Raw genomic sequence first — 17,279 nt, forward strand, 5'->3', positions numbered from 1 at the left:
GGCGGTCCCTGATTGGCTGTCGCCGCGGCAACGGGCGGCGGGGGGCGTGGCCGGGGCGGCCCCTCCCGGCGTCGCGGGTTTGTTTGCGGCCGCCCGGCGGCGGCGGCCGGAGCCGAGCGGACCCGGACGGACCCGAACCGAGCCGGAAACAGCCGAAAGCAACCGGGAAGAGCCGAGCGCAGCGGAGCGCGGCCGGCCGGGCATGAGGAGCGGCGGGACGCGGAGCCCCCCGCGCCCCCCGCCCGGGGCCGGTGCTCCCGGGGCTGCCCGGCCGTGCCCGCCGGTCCGCGGGCCCCGGTGACGCCGCGGGAGCCGCCGCAAGGGGGGCCTGGGCTATGCGGTGGTGGCTGCGCGCCGCCGTCCTCAGCCTGCTCGCCGGAGCCGGGGGTGAGGAGCAGCCCCGGGGAGCGGGGGGGGCGGCGGGGCCGGTCTGGCTGGTGGCGGGTCCCGGGGGAGGCGGGGGACAGCTGGGGACAGCGGTGGCGGGGGGCTCCGGGGGCGGGAGGAAGGTCCCGGTGTGTCGCGGTGGGATCGGTTTGGGTCCCGAGGAGGCGGGGGGGGGCCGGTTCGGGAGGTTCGGGAATGGTCCCGGTGTGTCCCGCCCCCATCCCGCTTCCTCCCGTCTCACCGTGGGCCGGTGCCGGTCCCGCAGGCAGCGGCCGGAGCGAGCCCCGGGCCGTGGTGGGGCGCGTCGGGGGCAGCGCGGTGCTGGGCTGCGGGCTCCTGGGCGCACACGAGGCGCGCCCGCCGCTCTACGTGATCGAGTGGGTCCGCTTCGGCTTCGTCCTCCCCATCTTCATCAAGTTCGGGCTCTACTCGCCGCGCGTGGACCCCGAGTACGCGGGTGAGTCGCGGGGACGGGGCGGGCGGGGGTTTTGGGGTCACTGTGGGGTGTCCTGGGTCTCCACCCGCTGTGCTTGGGTCCTACCGGGTGCTGCTGCTGTTGGACCACCTTAATCCCACTCCCGAGGAAGTGGGGGGCTCTTCCAGGGGTCTCGGGGGGCGGGAGGGGCCAGGGAGGTCCCTGCAACAGGTGAGTCCCAGTCCCCATCCCCATCCACGGCAGGAGGGATGGGGGTCCCCAGCTTGCAGAGGGGGTGCAGATCCCTGCCCAGCCTGGCAGCAGGAGGGATCCCCACAGGGTAAAATGTGGGAGAAGCCCCCCAGCCCACCCCTGGGGTGCTGTGCCCGGCGCTGTCCTGGCCGTGTCACCCCGGGCCGGTGCCACCGGCGTGCCCCGTGCCGGAGGCTGCGGGCGCTGCCTCGGCCCGTGCGGGTCGCCTGAAGGTTGAGGCTGGGGAGGGGATTTCGGGGGAGCTGCTAATTGGAGCAAAGCTGGGCCGGGGACGGGCTGGGCGTGGGAGGGGGATATTCGCTGCTTTAGCGGGTATTTAAAGTGAGCGGTGGCAGAGCTAGAGGAATCGCAGCGAGAGGATCCCTGCGAGCCAGGGGGAGGGGGGAGGCCACAGGAGTGTCCCCTGGGGATGGGGACGGCTGGCAGCCCGTGGGTGATTTGGGCTGAGCCCAACCCCGACGTTCTGTGCCAGCCACGCACCGAAATCCGTGCTCCGACCCTTCCTCGGGGGGCCGGATCACGCCCGCATCACCAAACCCTGCTGCCACAATTGTCCCCTGCCTAAAAATCCCCTCGGCTGGGAAACCCGCTCTCCTGCTATCTCTTCCCCAGCCAGACGGGAGGGTTCGGATTTTGGGAGACGCCTGGGGACGCTTTCAGCAGCTCCGAGTTGGCTCTGGGGGAGCAGCGGTGACAACGAACCCTCGGGCAGGACAAGGCACCTGCACTCCCGGGAGGCCTGGGTTGGGCTCCTGTTACCTGAGCGCCGAGGGGCCCCGGGGCTGCCGCAGCTCCGGTTACCCAGGAAGGGGCTGGCAGTGTCCCGGCCCCCCCGTGTCCCCTCGTCCCCGCCGCCAGCGCGGCCCCAGGGGCTGCGGGAGCAGATTGGGATCAGGGCTGGGGGAAGGGGCTGCTGGCTGGAATGAGGGCGAGCTGGGTGGGCAGGGGGGCTGGAGGCCGTCGCCATGGCAGCGGGGCGGGTTGTTTTCCATCCGCAGGGAAAGGATGGGGTGGTGGGTGCAGGGCGATGCTCTTCCCCCTCTCTCCGGCGCTTCCCAGGTGGATCAGATCAGATGTCACCCAGAGGGGCAGCTGCTGTCACCAGTGTCCCTCCTGGCGAGATCTGGGGTGTCCTGGAGACGGGGTGGGCTGCAGCTGCCTCTGTGACAGCGCTTGGGGGGATGCGGTCGGCTGTCCCTTGGGTACCACCACCACCCACGGTGTCACTGTCCCCTGCCCTAGAGCAGGGTCGGTGGTCTCTGGTCTGGCTCAGACCCCCCCTCCTCGGCTCTGGCCGCGTGGCGGGGGCTGCAGCCCCCTTTGTGTCCCCCCTCCCCTTTTGTGTCCCGCTGAATGTCGGTTGCCAGGCGCGGGGGGATGCTGGGCCACAGGGTTTTGTTTTTGCAAGGTGGTGGAGGAGGAGGAGGGGGCTGGGGCCGCCACAGAGGGATTAGGGGGAGGCTGAGGGGCGTCCCCAGGCCACTCTGATCCCTTCCAAAGGGACCTTTGTTCGGGAGCCGGCTGCTCCCGCCGCGCCTGGGGCTGGGGGCTGGCAGCTGCTACCAGGGCCGAGCTTCCCAAAGCTTCCCAGAGCTGTCCCACTTCCCAGCGCCCGGCGTGGGAGCCAGGTCTGGGCTGGGGGCTGGCGGACGCCTCGTCCCATAGCTGTGGGGTGAAGGCAAAGGGACGGCAGACAGCTCTGGGTGCCGTGGGAAGGGTTTGCACGTGTTCGTGTGCGGGGTTCGCACGGCTCAGGGTGGATCTCGGTGCCCAAACCCGCCTGCCCGGCTCCTGCCACTCCTCCTCATCCTCATCCTTATCCTTGCCGGGCTCGTCTGGCGGGACACGGAATCCGGCGGGACACGGAATCCCAATCCCGCTGCCAGCGGCGCCCTTGCGGTGCCAGCCGGGATTCCGGTGCCTCGGGCAGTGCGTGGCGACAGTCTGTGACACCGGGCAGAGCTGGCGGCGGGGCTCCCCAAAACTCTCTGTGCTGGGAACCCCTCGGCAAGCTGCTGCTCCTGGCATGCTGGCAGAGCATCGTGGGCTGCTCTGGTGCTTGCGGTGCCGGGGCTGTGTCCCTGCCGTGGTGGCCCGGGAGCAAGGTCACCTGGCATGGGCCGGGGGTGGCCAGGGTGGCAGTGGCGGGGCAGGGGGTGCTGGAGTGATGGGTGCCCGGGGAAGGAGGTGCCCAGGCGAGTGGGTGCCTGAAGAAGGGGATGCTCAGGACAGGGGATGCCCCGGACAGGGGGTGCCCCGACCAGGGGATGCTCGGGGCAGGGGGTGCCCAGGCAGTGGGGTGCCCCGGACAGGGGGTGCCGGTGCATTCATTGGGGGCCGCTGGCCGCGCACCCCGGCCTGGGCTGAGCCAATTGCCCGCTGCACCCTGAGCCGATTATGGCTCTGATAATAGCCCGGGGGATTAACGGGCTGCGCCCGCTCTCGCTTCGGCCCTTATCCCTCTCCTCATCAAAGAGGCCGCGGGGCGTGGGGCTGGAGCGGGGGAGAGCCCCACGGCCTGGGGGATCCCCGCTCACCGTGTCTCCCCCGGAGAGCTGCCGAGCTCATTCCTGTGAGGCGGGTGGGGGTTCACCGTGACCCCCCCGTGCCGCGGGGAGCGGTGCCGCTGCGGGGGTACCGGGGCTTAGCAGGGTTCCTAAGGGTGAGAGCGCCGGGGGAGCTCCCAGGGGGACGGAACCGTGGCGGAAGAGTCCTCGGGAAGGGGGAAAAGAGGTCGGGGGAGGGGTGGTGGGACCAGTCCTGCCCGGCCGCTGGGAGCGATGCTTCAATTGCCTGGACCCGCCGTGCTGGGGAACCCGCCGAGGCCACCGTCCGCGGGGGCGGGTGACAGAGCCACTGTCGCCTCCTCTCCACGTGTGTCGTGCTGAACGTCGTGGTGACAAACCTCTGGCACCGCGGTTCCCAGCCCCCCGTGGTGCCATCGTGGGAGGGAGTGACCCTGGGAGGGGTTGACCCGGGGAGGGGATGACTCCGGGACAGCGCGACCTGGGGAGAGGGGTGTCCCCAGAGAGGGGGGTGTCCCTGGGGAGAGGGGGTGTCCCCAGGGACGGGGGTGTCCCAGGGACGGGGCTGTCCCTGAGCCGCTGCCGGGCGCGCAGGTCGAGTGCGGCTGGAGGAAGGTGCCTCGCTGCGCCTGGACCTGCTGCGGGCCGAGGACCAGGGCTGGTACGAGTGCCGGGTGCTCTTCCTCGACCGGCACAGCACCGACGCCGATTTCCAGAACGGCACCTGGATCCACCTCACCGTCAACGGTACTGGCCCATCCCACCCTCACCTGCTCTGCCCAGCTGTCCCAGGGCTGGCATTGGAAACACTGGGTTTCCACATTGAGTTGAGACAGCTCTCAACTGAGAATTTAGGTTTGGATCTGGATTTGCCTTCCAGCACCCCCCACCTTCCTGGAGACCCCCCCTGCGTTCGTAGAGGTGCGGGACCAGGCTGCCCTGAGCCTCACCTGCAGGGCTGTCGGCAACCCCCAGCCCGTTGTCACCTGGAAGAGGAGTGACCTTCCCGTCCAGAGCGGGGACACAGTGCAGGTGAGGGCATAAAACCACTGGTTGCCCCTCTGTGGGGTGTGTAGACCAAGTGCCCATGCCCACTGTGGTGGCACCTCCCTGCTGCCACCACCCTGGCCGTGTTGCTGTCCCTTGGTGGCCGTGCCACAGCTGGTGCCATTGCAGGTGAGGAACGGGACGCTGAGCATCGCCGCCGTGGAACGCGCCAGCGCGGGCACCTACACGTGCCACGCATCCAGCAAGGAGGGCACTGTCACCCACACCACCCGTGTGCTCGTGCAGGGTAAGGACAGGCGGTCCCTCAGCCCTGCCCCGTGGGCTGGGAACACAGAGGCAGCCATGGCATGGTCAGTTTTGGGAGCAGCTGGGGCTGTCCCCAGCCCTCACTGCCCCTCTGCCCCGCACCCCAGGGCCACCCATCATCGTGGTGCCACCCCAGAACGTCACTGTCAACATCTCCCAAGATGCCTTTCTGGCGTGCCAGGCTGAGGCGTACCCAGGGAACCTCACCTACACCTGGTTCCAGGGCAGCAGCAACGTCTTCCACCTCAGGTATGGCTGGAATGGAGATAGGGCTGCTGTGCTCCTCAAACCCGGCCTCTAATGCCAGGGACGGGCTGAGTGTGTGGTGGGGACAAATCCATCACCCCAGGGCAGCAGGGATGGTCCCAGCTGTGCCACTCACAGCTGTCCCATCCCTTCCCAGCCACCTCCAGGCTCGGGTGCGTGTCCTGGTGGATGGGAGCCTCCTGCTGCAGCGAACGACCCCGGATGACGCTGGGAAATACACCTGCACCCCCAGCAACGGGCTCTGGAAGCCGCCTTCTGCCTCAGCCTTCGTCACAGTGCTCTGTAAGACCCCCCCTGCACCCCCAGGCCGTAGGGGTCCCTGCTGTGGGGGCTGTGCTGGGAACAGGGGTGCCCCATGGGGATCCCAGCCCCGTGTGTCCCCACAGACCCAGCGCAGGTGACCACCATGCTCCCAGAGACTCACCTGCCCAAGGGCATGCGGGGCGTGATCCGCTGCCCCTCCAGAGCCAACCCTCCCCTGCTCTCCGTCACCTGGACAAGGGATGGGCGCCCGCTGGAGCTGGACAAGGTAGGGCCACTCCCATCCCCACTGCCGTTCCCACCTTCCCAGATCCTTCCTCCTCCTCACCCATTTCCCCTCTCCCAGCTCCCGGGCTGGTCCGTGCGTCCCGACGGCTCCATTGTTATCGCGACGGGGAACGACGACGCGCTGGGGCTGTACCGCTGCACGCCCTACAACAGCTACGGCACTGCCGGCGAGTCCCGGCCCACACGCGTCCTGCTGAAGGTGAGGAGCCCCTCGGGGTCCCCTCCTGGCTCTGCACCCCCTGACAAGCCCCCCAAGCTGCCCCTCTGCCTTGCAGGACCCTCCCACCTTCACGGTGCGGCCCAAAGAGGAATATTTCCAGGAGGTGGGCCGGGAGCTGGTGATCCCCTGTGCAGCTCGCGGGGATCCCCCACCCACCGTCACCTGGGTGAAGGTAGGGGCTGCTGCTTTGGGGGGTCAGCTGAGAGATTGCTTTTGGCTTCTGGGGCAGTGTCCTTGTCCCTCCATCACTCTCGGGGCGATGTCCCTGTCCCCATGAATGCTGGGTCCCATCCCAAATTGGGGTCCCATCATGTGAAGAGCCTCAGGTCACTTTGCTTGGCTGTCCTTTGAAAAACTGACCAAACCCTGCCCCTTGGCTTCCAAACCAGCCCCAGGGTGGTGGGTAATGTCTCCCTTTTCAAGTCCCCTTGTCCCCAGTGTGGCAGTGTCACCTGCACGGGGGTGGGTTGGTGGTGGCCCCCCATCAGCATGTCCATGCCCCACAGGTGGGCAGTGTGGGGAAGAGCAGTGCCCAGGTGGATGGGAACAGCAGCCTCGTCCTCCACCCCCTCATCAAGGAGCAGCACGGAGTCTGGGAATGCACAGCCACCAACCAGGTGGCCAGTGTCACCACTGCCACCTCTGTCCATGTGCTGGGTGAGCTGCCTGTCACTGGTGGGCTGGGATGGTCCCAGGGTGGGCAATGCAAACCCCACCCCATCCTGGCAAGGGTGGTCCAAGCCCCCAGTGTGACACTGCTGCCCACCAGGTACCAGTCCCCACGCTGTCACCAACGTCTCTGTGCTCCCACTGCTGCTGGCAGCCAACATCTCCTGGGAGCCAGGTTTTGATGGAGGCTACTTCCAGAGGTTCAGCGTCTGGTACACCCCAGTGTGAGTGCCCAGCCCCTCTGTGTCCCCCCAAGGGCTGTCAGCCCTGGGCTCACGGGTCCCTCCTGTCCCCAGGGTGAGGTACCCGCCGCGGGCACACCACGACTGGGTGTCACTGTCGGTGCCAGTGGGGGCTCAACACCTTCTGGTGGAGAACCTGCAGCCAGACACCAGTTACCAGTTCAGCGTCCTGGCCCAGAACAAGCTGGGCAGTGGCCCCTTCAGCCAGATCGTCACCTCCGTGCCCAGGGGTAAGGGGAGCTCCCCAAAATCCCCCCCCAAGCCTTCAGGATGCTCCCGTTCCCACCTTGTACCACTCTCTTTGCTGTCCCCAGGCTTCCCAGTGACCACAGTGCCTCCGGAGCCGCCGGCCATGACTGTGCACGTCTTCCTGTCCCCACCCCGCGCTCTGACGGCCAACGAGACCGTGCGGGGGGTTGTGCTGCGCTGGGACCCCCCTGCCCGTGCCTCGGTGGCCCTGAGCGGGTATGCGCTGGAGCTGCGGCAGGACAAGGGCGGCTGGGAGGTGCTGGAGCGCTCCATCCCCGGCACTGACACCCAGGTGCTGGTGCCAGGGCTCATCAAGGTGAGGTCTGGCCAGGTGCTGGGGATGGGTTAGTGGTCACTGTGGCCATGTGGCTCATGGCCTTGTGTCCCTCAGGACGCCTTCTATGAGTTCCGACTGGTGGCCTTTGCTGGCAGCTACATCAGCGATCCCAGCAACACAGTGAACGTCTCCACGGCAGGTAAGGCTAGGCTGTCACGCCAGGGATGGAAACCAGAGGTGTGAGGCATCCAGATTCCCAAAGGAGAGCCCCCTTCATGCTGCTCCCACCCCCATGTCCCTGTTGCTAAATTGGGGTCATGGACAGAGGAGAACCCCCAAGGCTAAAGCTGAGGCAACAGCCCCAGATCTGCCTTGGCTTCAGCCTCACGGACCAGAGCATCCCCTCTCCTGGTGCCCGCAGTGCCCACGGGCAGAGCAGCCCTGCTGGGGCAAGGGCTGAGGCTTTGCTGTGTCCCCATGATGCTGGTGACACGAGGGGGGCCGTGCCTGCCTGATGGGGTGCCCTGTGTGTGGCAGGGATGGAGGTGTACCCGTCCCGCACGCAGCTGCCGGAGCTGCTGCCGCAGCCGGTGCTGGCGGGGGTCATCGGGGGAATCTGCTTCCTCAGCGTGGCCGTCATCTTCAGCACCATGGCCGCCTGCATCATGAACCGACGCCGTGCCGCGCGCGTCCGCAAGCGCCGCCAAGGTACGAGCCGGGGAGGGGACAGGGGACAGGCCAGATGGGTGGGGACTTGAGTGGGTGCTGCTGTCTCGTCCTCATCACGTTTTGAGTTGCTTGCCATGTGATCCCCCTGTGTTCTCATGGCCTTCCAGATCCACCACTCGTCTTCTCCCCCAGCAAGAAGCTTCCACCTCCACAGTAAGTCACGCCACGCCATTGCCACACTCCCTCCCTGTCCCACTCCTGCCATGTCACTCCTCTGGTTTCCATTCCCCCACATTTGCTCCCTCTAATCTCACTCCTGGCCATGCCACATTCCCCTCCCTCTCCCACCATCCATATAATGTTCCCCTCCATCCCTCTCCCTCCCTGTCCCATTCCTGGCCATGCCATGTTCCCATTCCTGTCCCTCCCTCCATGCCATGCTCCCCCATCCCACTGCACTCATCATCCCTCTGCCAGCAGTGGGGGACAGGCTGGGGACAGCCACCCTGTGCTGCCACTGGCCAGGGGTGTTAGGTGTGGGCTGCTGTGGCCGGGGCTCCCCCTGCGTGCTCCCTCCAGGCAGTTTTGGCTGTGCAGGAGCAGGGCTGTGATGGGCCAGGAGCACGGCTGTGGGTGCTGCAGCTGCTGCCTCTCCCTTGCAGCAATACTCATGGCCCTGGTAGCCCCGACAGCACGGTGAAGCTGAAGCTGCAGCCGTCTCCGTGCCGGAGCCTGCACCGGACGCTGCTGTGGGGTGAGAAGGCCGGCACCAGCCTGGGGCTGAGCATCGCCGGCTCCCGCTACCCCGGCTACGAGAGCCACGGCCGGGAGCACGTCCCGCTGGAGCGCATCTGCCGCGGCCCCGACGGCCGCTTCGTGGTGGAGACCGCCCCGCGGCCGGAGCCGGACCCTCCGCGGGACACCCTGGAGCCCTACCACCAGCTGCCCGCCGAGGAGGAGGAGGAGGATGAGGAAGAGGAAGAAGAGGACGAGCCCGTGTGGCACAGGGGGGTCTCGCTGCGCCCCCAGCCTCTGGGGCAGCCCCGCCGGGGTGCCCGGGCCTCCAGCCACCGCCACGGCCGCTACTTTGGCTATGGCAGCAGCAGCCCCGTGGACGAGGCCGTGGCGTTGAGCATCACCGACGTCAGCCCTGTGGCCTCTGCTGCCACCACCCTGCCTTACAGCACTGGCCAGGAGCCCCCCAGGCCCCGCCACGGCTCCCCCTGGGACTCACCGCCCCGCCAGGGCTCCCCCCAGCCGGCCACTGGCCCCTCGGTGTCCCCTGGCCCCCCAGCCATCAGTGGGATCCTGCAGTACCTCAGCCTGCCCTTCTTCAAGGAGATGTGTGTGGATGGTGACTGGCCCCCGCCAGAGGAGCCGGCAGAGCCCCCCAGTGCTGGTGCCCTGGAGCCCCCCACCAGCCCCCCGCGCACGGGGCGGACGCTGTGCCCGGACTGCATTGACACAAGTGCCAACGCCACCTCCCCTCCCACCACCGCCGCGCTCCTTGAGCCCCCGCGGCTGCCTGTGGGCCCTGCCAAGGCCTCGCTGCCTGGCTCCCCCTCCTGGCCCTGCTCTCCCAGCCCCGGGCCTCCCCCCCAGCCGGCCCCCCATCTCCGGACTGAGCCCCTGGGACGGCCGCTGGACGCTGAGAAGCTCCCGCGGGGCAGCCTGACCAGCCAGAGCAGCGGCCGGGGCAGCGGCTCCTTCCTGCGGCCCCCCTCGCTGGCCCCATCCCTGGGGGGCACCTTGCTGGGCCCCCCCCTCGGGGATGGGGGCAGCTGGCACAGTGGGGGCTCAGCAGCAGAGGAGGGACGGGGCAGGATGGATCCTGGCGCCGGGAAGAGGTGAGCCGTGGGCAGGGCACTGGGATGAGCTCCTGGAGCGTGCTGGGGCAGCTCTGGGCCTGTCCCACGGAGCTGGGATGGGGTGTCCTGGCACAGGGCCACCTCGCTGCCTCCCAGCCCTGCAGTGCCCTGGGGACAACCCCCCCCCCCCATTGTCCCTGTCCCCAGAGACCACTCCAGTTCCCCTCCAGCTCTCTGCTGTGTCCCCACATCTCTCGGGGTGGTGCCCCTAATGCTCATCTCTGGGATTTGACACGGCTTGGAGTCTCTCCTGCCATTCTTCCTTGGGGTCTCATGCCCATCCCTGGGATCTGACACCTCTGGGTCTGCCCAGTCCGCCATCCTTGGCCCATCCCCCGGGGTTTCACTTTTTGGGGTCTCCTCTGGACCCCATCGCCGAGGTCTCCCACCCATCCCCGGGGTCTCACGATCTCGGGCCGTGCCCCTCGCCCCCTCCCCGCAGGAGAAACACGTCTGTGGACGAGAACTACGAATGGGACGCGGAGTTCGCGCTGGAGTCGGAGCTCCTGGAGGCGCTGCAGCTTTACCGGGGCGCGGCCCCGGCCCGGCCCGGCTCCTCCATCGCCCTGCGGGACCTGCAGCGGCACAGTGAGTGCGGCCCCCCCGCGCCCCCCACCCCCGTGCCCAGGGCCCCGTGGCCGCTCCGGCGGGTGCCGCGGCGGGGCCGGACGCTGCCTATCTCCCCGCAGAGCCCGGCTCGGCCCCGGTGAGCTCGGTGTCAGCGGAGGCGTTGGGGACGGGGGGTCCCCCGGAACGCGGCCAGACCCCCCGCCCCGAGGGGCCGGGGGCGCGGCGCCGCAGGGAGGGGGCCCAGCAGCGGCGGCAGCGGGTGGGCGCCCGCGGGTGCTGCTCTGAGCGCTTCGAGGTGGCCACGCTGCTTTAGGGACCCACCTGGGATCCCCGCGGTCAGGGGTGAAAGGATGGGCGGGGGGGGAATAAAGAGGCGTGAGAGCAAATCTGGCTCCTGTTGGCGGGGTGCGCCCAGCATCCCAAAGCATCCAGGGTTCTGCTACTTCTAAAACCCTCCTATGTCCCATGGCTTCCACTCCATCCTACCCTCCTCACCCTCCATCTTCTCGGTGTCCTCGTCCCACCTCGTCCGTGCCTTGTGCAGGCTCCCCTCCTCTGCTCTCCCCCCATTCTCCTCTGTCTCCATCTTCCCCACCCCCCTGGCCACAGCTTCCCATTCCCCACTCGCATCTTTCCAGCCTCCCCCTTATCAATTCCGTCCCCCCCATCGCAGTCCCCCCCTCTTCCTGGTAACCCTCATCTTCTCCTGTCCCCCCGTTTTCCTCATAGTCCCATTTCCCTCATCCTCCTCGTGACTGTCCCTTGGGGTACCCCCTTATGCTCTGGTACCCCCCTATATTCTCGTACCCCTCCCCATCCTCTCAGCGTCCCCCTCATTGGGTTGTCCCCCCCATCTTCCCGTTCCCCCCGCCCATCTTATCGTGGTGCCCACCATTCCTGTCCCCTCTCCAATGTCCCTGTCCCCTCCCCCTTTCCGCAGCCCCCCCCCGCTCCGTTCCGGTGTCTCCCCCCTCCCTCCCCGGGGGGGCGGGGCCTGGCGCCGTCCCCGCGCGCGCGGGAGGGGCGTGGCCCGTGCGCTCCTGCCCTTATATGGCCATGCTCGGGGACGCGTCACGGGGGCGGGGCCAGCCCATGACATCATCGGGGGTCGCGCGTGGGCTCCGGCTCGGCTCGGCTCGGGTCGGCTCGGCTCGGGTCGGGTCGGGTCACGGAGCGCGGGGTCCCGCCGTGGGTCACCCCCTCCCGTCCCCATCGCGTCCCCCTTTGTCCCCCTGCCCCGCCTACCCCATGTCCCCCCATTATGTCCCCTTGTGTCCTCCTGCCACGTCCACCCCTGTGTCCCCCACCTCTTCCTCCTGTGTCCCCTGCCACGCCCACCCCATGTCCCCCCCCGTGCCCCATTAATTCCTCCTGTGTCCCCCTTGCCATGCCCACTTAATGTCTCCCCTTCTTCCCATCATGTCACCCTGTCGCATCGACCCTGTCCCTTGATTCCCATCATGTCCCCCTGCGTTTCCCTTTCCTCCGTCACATTCCCCTGTCCCCCCTGCTACTGTCACTTCATGTCCCTCATCGCATGTCCCTGCCGTGCCCACCCCATGTCCTCCATCACGTCCCCCTTTCTTCCTCTGCCACACCCACTACTGTCCCCACATGATGTCCCCCTGCTATGTCCCCCCCCCCGTCCCCCTGCCTGTTGCCCATTGTTCCCTGGCCCTGCCCCACATCACACCCTGCCCCCTGCTCTGCCCTTGTGTGCCCCTCATCCTGCCCTGTGTCCCTGTGAGTTTGTCCCCAAGGTCCTCTCCCTGCTGTGTCTGCTGTGTCAACCCCCACTGTGCCCTTTGGGAGTCCTGCCTGGATGACCCCCCCAGAACGGTGCCCTGTGATATCACATCACCTCAGTAGGGTCCCCAGCCTTGTGCCCCTGCCTCCTGCCCTGTCCCCAAATCTGCTCCTGTGTCCCCTGGCTGAGACCTTCCAGGATCCTGCTCCAGTGTTGCTGTTCCTGTCACCCAGGTCCCTTGGGATCTTCCTGTCCCTGCTCTGTGCCACCCCCTCTGTGGGTCCTGCTCCCCATGTCACCCCTAAATCTCCTGCTTTGTCACCCCTAGGTCCTGCCCCTGTCACCCCTAACCCCACCCCTATTGCTGCACCTCTCTGTCACCCCCTGAACTTGTTCCCCCCGTGTCATCCCTGTCCCATGGGTCACCCATGTGCCACTCCCTGCTCTGGTCCCCTCCTCCACATGTCCCCCACCCATGTCACCAAAGCCACAGGAAACACCACCCAAAATCCCTAGGGGACACCCACAACTCTTAGAGGGTTAAAGCGACCACACACACCCCACCCTGTGGCACCCATGGGTGCGGGAGGGGCCCAGGGAGGGCAAGGGGACAATTCTGGGCTGGTCCACAGCATGACGGTGCCAGCACAGCCAAGCTCTGGTGGCACCACAGCTGAGCTCCAGGTGGGCTGGGGACAGCGAGTGCTGAGTTGGGTGCTGAGGGGTGGGTGGGGTGACGGGGACACTGCAGCAGTGGCCCTGCCACCAGTTCCGGAGGCGGCCGGTGGCCTCGAGCCGAGGTTTTGTTTGTTGTTTTGGTTGTGCTTCCCATGGAGACGGGACTTGTGCAAAGGCCATCGTCTCTCCCGGCGCCACCAGGGCCACTGTGGCTGCTGAGGAGGTCACGTCCTCCCCCCGACCCTGAGCTGTCCCCCTGCCACCAGAGCCAGGCTCAGGTTGTCCCCATCATCCTCACAGCAGGGCCCTGGCACCCACCATGTGCCACTGTGGGGATTCTGTCCCCTGGGCATTGTCCCCAGCACAGCCTCGTTCCTTACTGCCACTGTGACAGGTTTTGTCACCATGGCCCCTGCCCCCACCAGAATCCTCAGGGGGTTATGGCCAGCCTGTCCCTATCATGGTCACTCTGTCCCTGCTTCTGCAGCCATATTGTCCCCACCAAAGCCACTCTGTCCTCAGCTCAGCCACCACAGCCACACTGTCCCCACACAGCCCTGTGTCTGCCTGTCACCACAACCACTACACCAGCCACCCCATTGTCACTTCAGCCACTACAGTCATCCTGTGTGACACTGTCACCCGTCACCCTGCCCTCACATCAGCCACCACAGCCACCCTCTGTGACATTGATCACCACAGTTAATCCTCATCCTGACCTCAGCCACCACAGCCACTGTGTCCACATACAGCTCCTGTGTCCCCCTGCCACCACAGCCACTCTATCCTTGCCACAATCCCTGCCACTATGGTCACCCTGTCCCCACCAGAGACACTGCATCCTCATGTGTGCCACCAGAGCCACCCTGTCCCCATGCAGCCCCTGTGTCCTCCTGCCATCACAACTGCCTTGTCCTCACTCAGCTGCTGTCCCTTTGCCATCACGGCCACCCTATCCCCACCGAAGCCATTCTGTCCCCACCACGACCACCCCATCTTCACCTCGGCCAACACAGCCACACTGTCCCCACACAACCTCTTTGTCCACTTGCCACCACGGCCACCCTGTCCTCATCCTGGCCACCACAGCCACTCTGTCACTCTGTCCCCAGCACAGGCACCCTGTCCCCTTGCCCCCCCCGTGTCCTCCTCTCGGGGCGGGGCTGCCCCGGGGCGCGGTGGCGGCTCGGTCCCAGCCCTGGCCGCGGCCCCGGCGGATCCCGCCCCGGGGGCGGGCGGTGCCGGGCGGTCCCGGGCCGCCCCGGCCGCGGTGACATCAGCCGTGAAAAGGGCGCGGGCGGCGGCATCCGGCACTGCCGCCCCGGGAGCGCGGGACCGGCGCCGCAGGTAGGGAGGGGCTGGCACCGGGCACCGGGCACAGGTGGGCACGTGATGGATCGGGATGGCACCGGGCACCGGGAGCGACACGGGCACCGGGATGGAGATGCGGACCGGGACAGCGATAGGGGCGGGGATGGGGACCGGCTCCTAAGCCCCCGGGGCGCGCCCGGTGTCCCCCGGCGTGTCGCCCCCCCCGCCCCGGTAGCGGTTGCGGCCGGACCGCGCCCGCGGAGCCGCCGGGACACGCGGCCGCGCCCGGGAAACGGGACCCGGGTGCGGCTTCCGGCCCCGCCGCGCAGGGAGCCCCGGGGCGCGCCCGCAGGGCTGGCTCTGGTCCCCTCCCCGCCGCCGCTGGGGTGGCCGTGTTTCCCCCGGGGTCCCCTCCCCGCTGGCCTCGGGGAGCTCTGGGGATCCCAGGGTGGTCGAGCCCTGGGTGCAGCCCCTCCTTGCTGTCCCCGGGGTGTGTCAGGGGTCCCCAGGGTGGCCTTGTGCTGGCTGAGGTCCGCTCCCTGTTGGCACTGGAGCGTCTCGGGGGTCCCTAGGGTGGTTTGGTCCCAGCGGGGCTGGGTACAGACTTTTCCCTGCCGGTCCTAGGAGAGAGCTCATGGGTGCCCAGGCTGTCTCTGGACACCCCCGGGTGGCTGCCCCCTAACTGGGACCCTCGCTACCCCCACGATGGCCAGAGGGTCCCCAGCACCAGTCGGGCTGCGCGCAGCCTCCTCCCACGGGGTCCGGAGGTCGCTGGGGCAGCGGGGCTGGGTCGGGGTGTGTCCTCCTCCCTCCTGGGCAAGCCCCGGCTGGGTCGGGAAATGATCCGTGTTCCAGCTCCTCTTTGTTTCCCAACGCCTTGGCCCCCGGCCGGGCGCTTCCCACGCCACCCCCCGCGGGGTCTCCATGCCCCGGGCCTCGCCCCGGACACCCCCACGGCACCCCAAGGCTCTGGGGGCACACCTGGCTGGGGTTAGTTTTCCTCCTGTCCCTAAAAGCAGCACGTCCTGGGACTGCTCCTGGTGACAGGACCCTCAAGCATGAATGAAGCCTGGTGTGTGACAGGGGCGAGCTGTGCCTGGAGCTGAGCCTGGCACCCGCGGGTGTGGGCTGGGCAACCCCCGAGCAGCAACTGCCACACGTCCCCAGCTGGCACAGGGACACCAGGACAGGCAGGGCCACCTGCACGTGTTCCGGCTTCTCAGTGTCCCCAAATGCCAGCGGGGCAGGGCACGGCGTGGGGGCGATGCACGGGTGGGCAGAGGGGACAGAGACCCTGGGGGCTCAGGACACCCTGGCTGTATGGGCAGGGCCACTCTGCTCATGTCCCCTGTGGGCACAACCTCCATTATCTCCAGCATGGGTGGCGCCACTTCAGCACCTGGCCAGGGGTGGGGTCTGGCTGCCCCGCCGGGGTGGGGTCACTGCCGCCATCAGCCCTGGCCCCACGCTCCTGCGCCAGTCCCGGATCTGGCTCCGGGCCCGAGCAAACGGGCGAGATCTGCAAACAAGCTCTGACCGGCCCCCCGGTGCCTGCCAAGTCCGGGACGGAGCCGGGATGGGGATGCTCCAGCTGTGGGATGGGGATGCTCCGAGTGGAGTCCAGCCGGGCACAGAGAGGTTGCAGTGCTGCCCACCCGGCCCGGGGATGGTTGCCCTTGGGTGGGCACAGACCCAGTGCCTGCTCCCAGCCAGCTGGGCAGGAAGAGGGCAGAGCCTGGGCAGCGCCTGGCATGGGTGATAAGGCTCTGTGCCGGACGTCCAGGCAGGATGGGGCTCTACCACGCTGAGCTCACGGGGCCCCCTCTGTGCCATGCTGGGTGCTCCAGTGCCACCAGAGGCCCTGATGGGGTCCCATCCCTGCAGACCCCCCTGCTGTCACCATGGCAAACCGGGGTCCATCGTACGGGCTGAGCCGGGAGGTGCAGCAGAAGATCGACCGGCAGTACGACCCCGAGCTGGAGCAGGTGCTGGTGCGCTGGATCCTGGCACAGTGCGGCAACGACGGCGGCAACGCGGTGGCACAGCCGGCACCAGGCAGGGACGGTTTCCAGCAGTGGCTCAAGGATGGCACAGTGAGTAGCCGTGGGGCCAGCTGGGGCAGGGGTGGCTGTGCCACACACCTGAGCCCTGTCCCTGCCTGCAGGTGCTGTGCCGGCTCATCAACAGCCTCCACCCGCGGGGACAAGCGCCCGTGGCCAAAATCCAGGCATCGACCATGGCCTTCAAGCAGATGGAGCAGATCTCGCAGTTTCTGCAGGCAGCTGAGCGCTACGGCATCGCGGCCACCGACATCTTCCAGACCGTGGATCTCTGGGAAGGTGAGTGACCCGGAGGCTGTGGGGTGGGACAGGCATGGAGACAGAGCTGAGTTTGCTGTGGCTCTTCCAGGGAAGAACATGGCGTGTGTGCAGAGGACCCTGATGAACCTGGGCAGCCTGGCCGTGGCCAAGGGTGACGGGCTCTTCGTGGGAGACCCCAACTGGTTCCCCAAGTATGTGGGGATGCTGGAGGGGGAGGGGGCCGGGCTGTGGGGTCCCGTGGGGATGCTGACACCCCCTGTGCCTGCAGGAAGTCGCAGGAGAACCGGCGCGTCTTCTCCGAGGACAAGCTGAAGGAGGGGCAGAGCGTCATCGGGCTGCAGATGGGCACCAACCGGGGCGCCTCACAGGCTGGCATGACGGGCTACGGCATGCCCCGCCAGATCCTCTGAGCCCCTCCGGACCCCCCAGGCCTCTGCCTGCCAGGGACCACCCCCAAACTGCCTTAACCCCCGCCATGGACCAGCCGGGTGCCCCCCGGCCCAGGCAGCCGCCCCCCTGCCAGTTTTGTCAGGACCAAAGTCATTTTTTATTATTATTATTTGGCTGGGTGGGGGCGGTGCTGCTGCACCCACCCCACCACCCCGCAGTGCCTTGGGGGCTGCTGGAAGCCCCCCAGTGTGTTGGGGAGCAAGCCCTGTGCCCCAATAAACGGCTTCTCTTCTTTCCAGGCCTGGATTGTTGTGATTTGGGGCTGGGGGAGGGCAGGG

At 67.8% G+C, this 17,279-nt stretch overlaps 1 protein-coding gene across 3 annotated transcripts; it reads left to right on the plus strand.

The window, feature by feature from the left end:
* The first annotated feature begins 310 nt into the window (after positions 1-310).
* Positions 311-17,235, plus strand: LOC117008839 (transgelin-2-like). Of its 3 annotated transcripts, XM_033082926.2 has the most exons (23): positions 311-387; positions 653-844; positions 4,195-4,347; positions 4,481-4,632; positions 4,777-4,894; positions 5,022-5,163; positions 5,318-5,463; positions 5,568-5,710; positions 5,789-5,929; positions 6,006-6,122; positions 6,457-6,607; positions 6,720-6,843; positions 6,916-7,091; positions 7,176-7,426; positions 7,502-7,586; positions 7,925-8,095; positions 8,224-8,269; positions 8,719-9,903; positions 10,367-10,512; positions 16,115-16,323; positions 16,395-16,569; positions 16,640-16,742; positions 16,820-17,235. In XM_033082926.2, the coding sequence occupies exons 1-23, from the start codon at positions 336-338 to the stop codon at positions 16,959-16,961; spliced, it is 4,320 nt and encodes a 1,439-aa protein (XP_032938817.1). In that variant the 5' UTR covers positions 311-335; the 3' UTR covers positions 16,962-17,235. The 3 variants fall into 3 exon arrangements, with proteins under 3 accessions (XP_032938817.1, XP_042636000.1, XP_032938818.1); XM_042780066.1 differs by lacking the exons at positions 16,115-16,323; positions 16,395-16,569; positions 16,640-16,742; positions 16,820-17,235 and adding an exon at positions 10,614-11,371; XM_033082927.2 differs by lacking the exons at positions 311-387; positions 653-844; positions 4,195-4,347; ... (14 more) ...; positions 8,719-9,903; positions 10,367-10,512 and adding an exon at positions 14,178-14,266.
* Positions 17,236-17,279: the final 44 nt, after the last annotated feature.

The sequence above is a fragment of the Catharus ustulatus genome, chromosome 30 (genome assembly GCF_009819885.2).
Source record: "Catharus ustulatus isolate bCatUst1 chromosome 30, bCatUst1.pri.v2, whole genome shotgun sequence".
NCBI lineage: Eukaryota > Metazoa > Chordata > Aves > Passeriformes > Turdidae > Catharus > Catharus ustulatus.

Bases quoted from the DNA above. Each gene is read 5' to 3' on its own strand.
- LOC117008839 (XM_033082926.2), top strand. From the start codon at position 336: ATGCGGTGGTGGCTGCGCGCCGCCGTCCTCAGCCTGCTCGCCGGAGCC. The intron at 845-4,194 runs GTGAGTCGCGGG...CCGGGCGCGCAG, and splicing joins CGTGGACCCCGAGTACGCGG to GTCGAGTGCGGCTGGAGGAA. The intron at 8,270-8,718 runs GTAAGTCACGCC...TCTCCCTTGCAG, and splicing joins AAGAAGCTTCCACCTCCACA to CAATACTCATGGCCCTGGTA.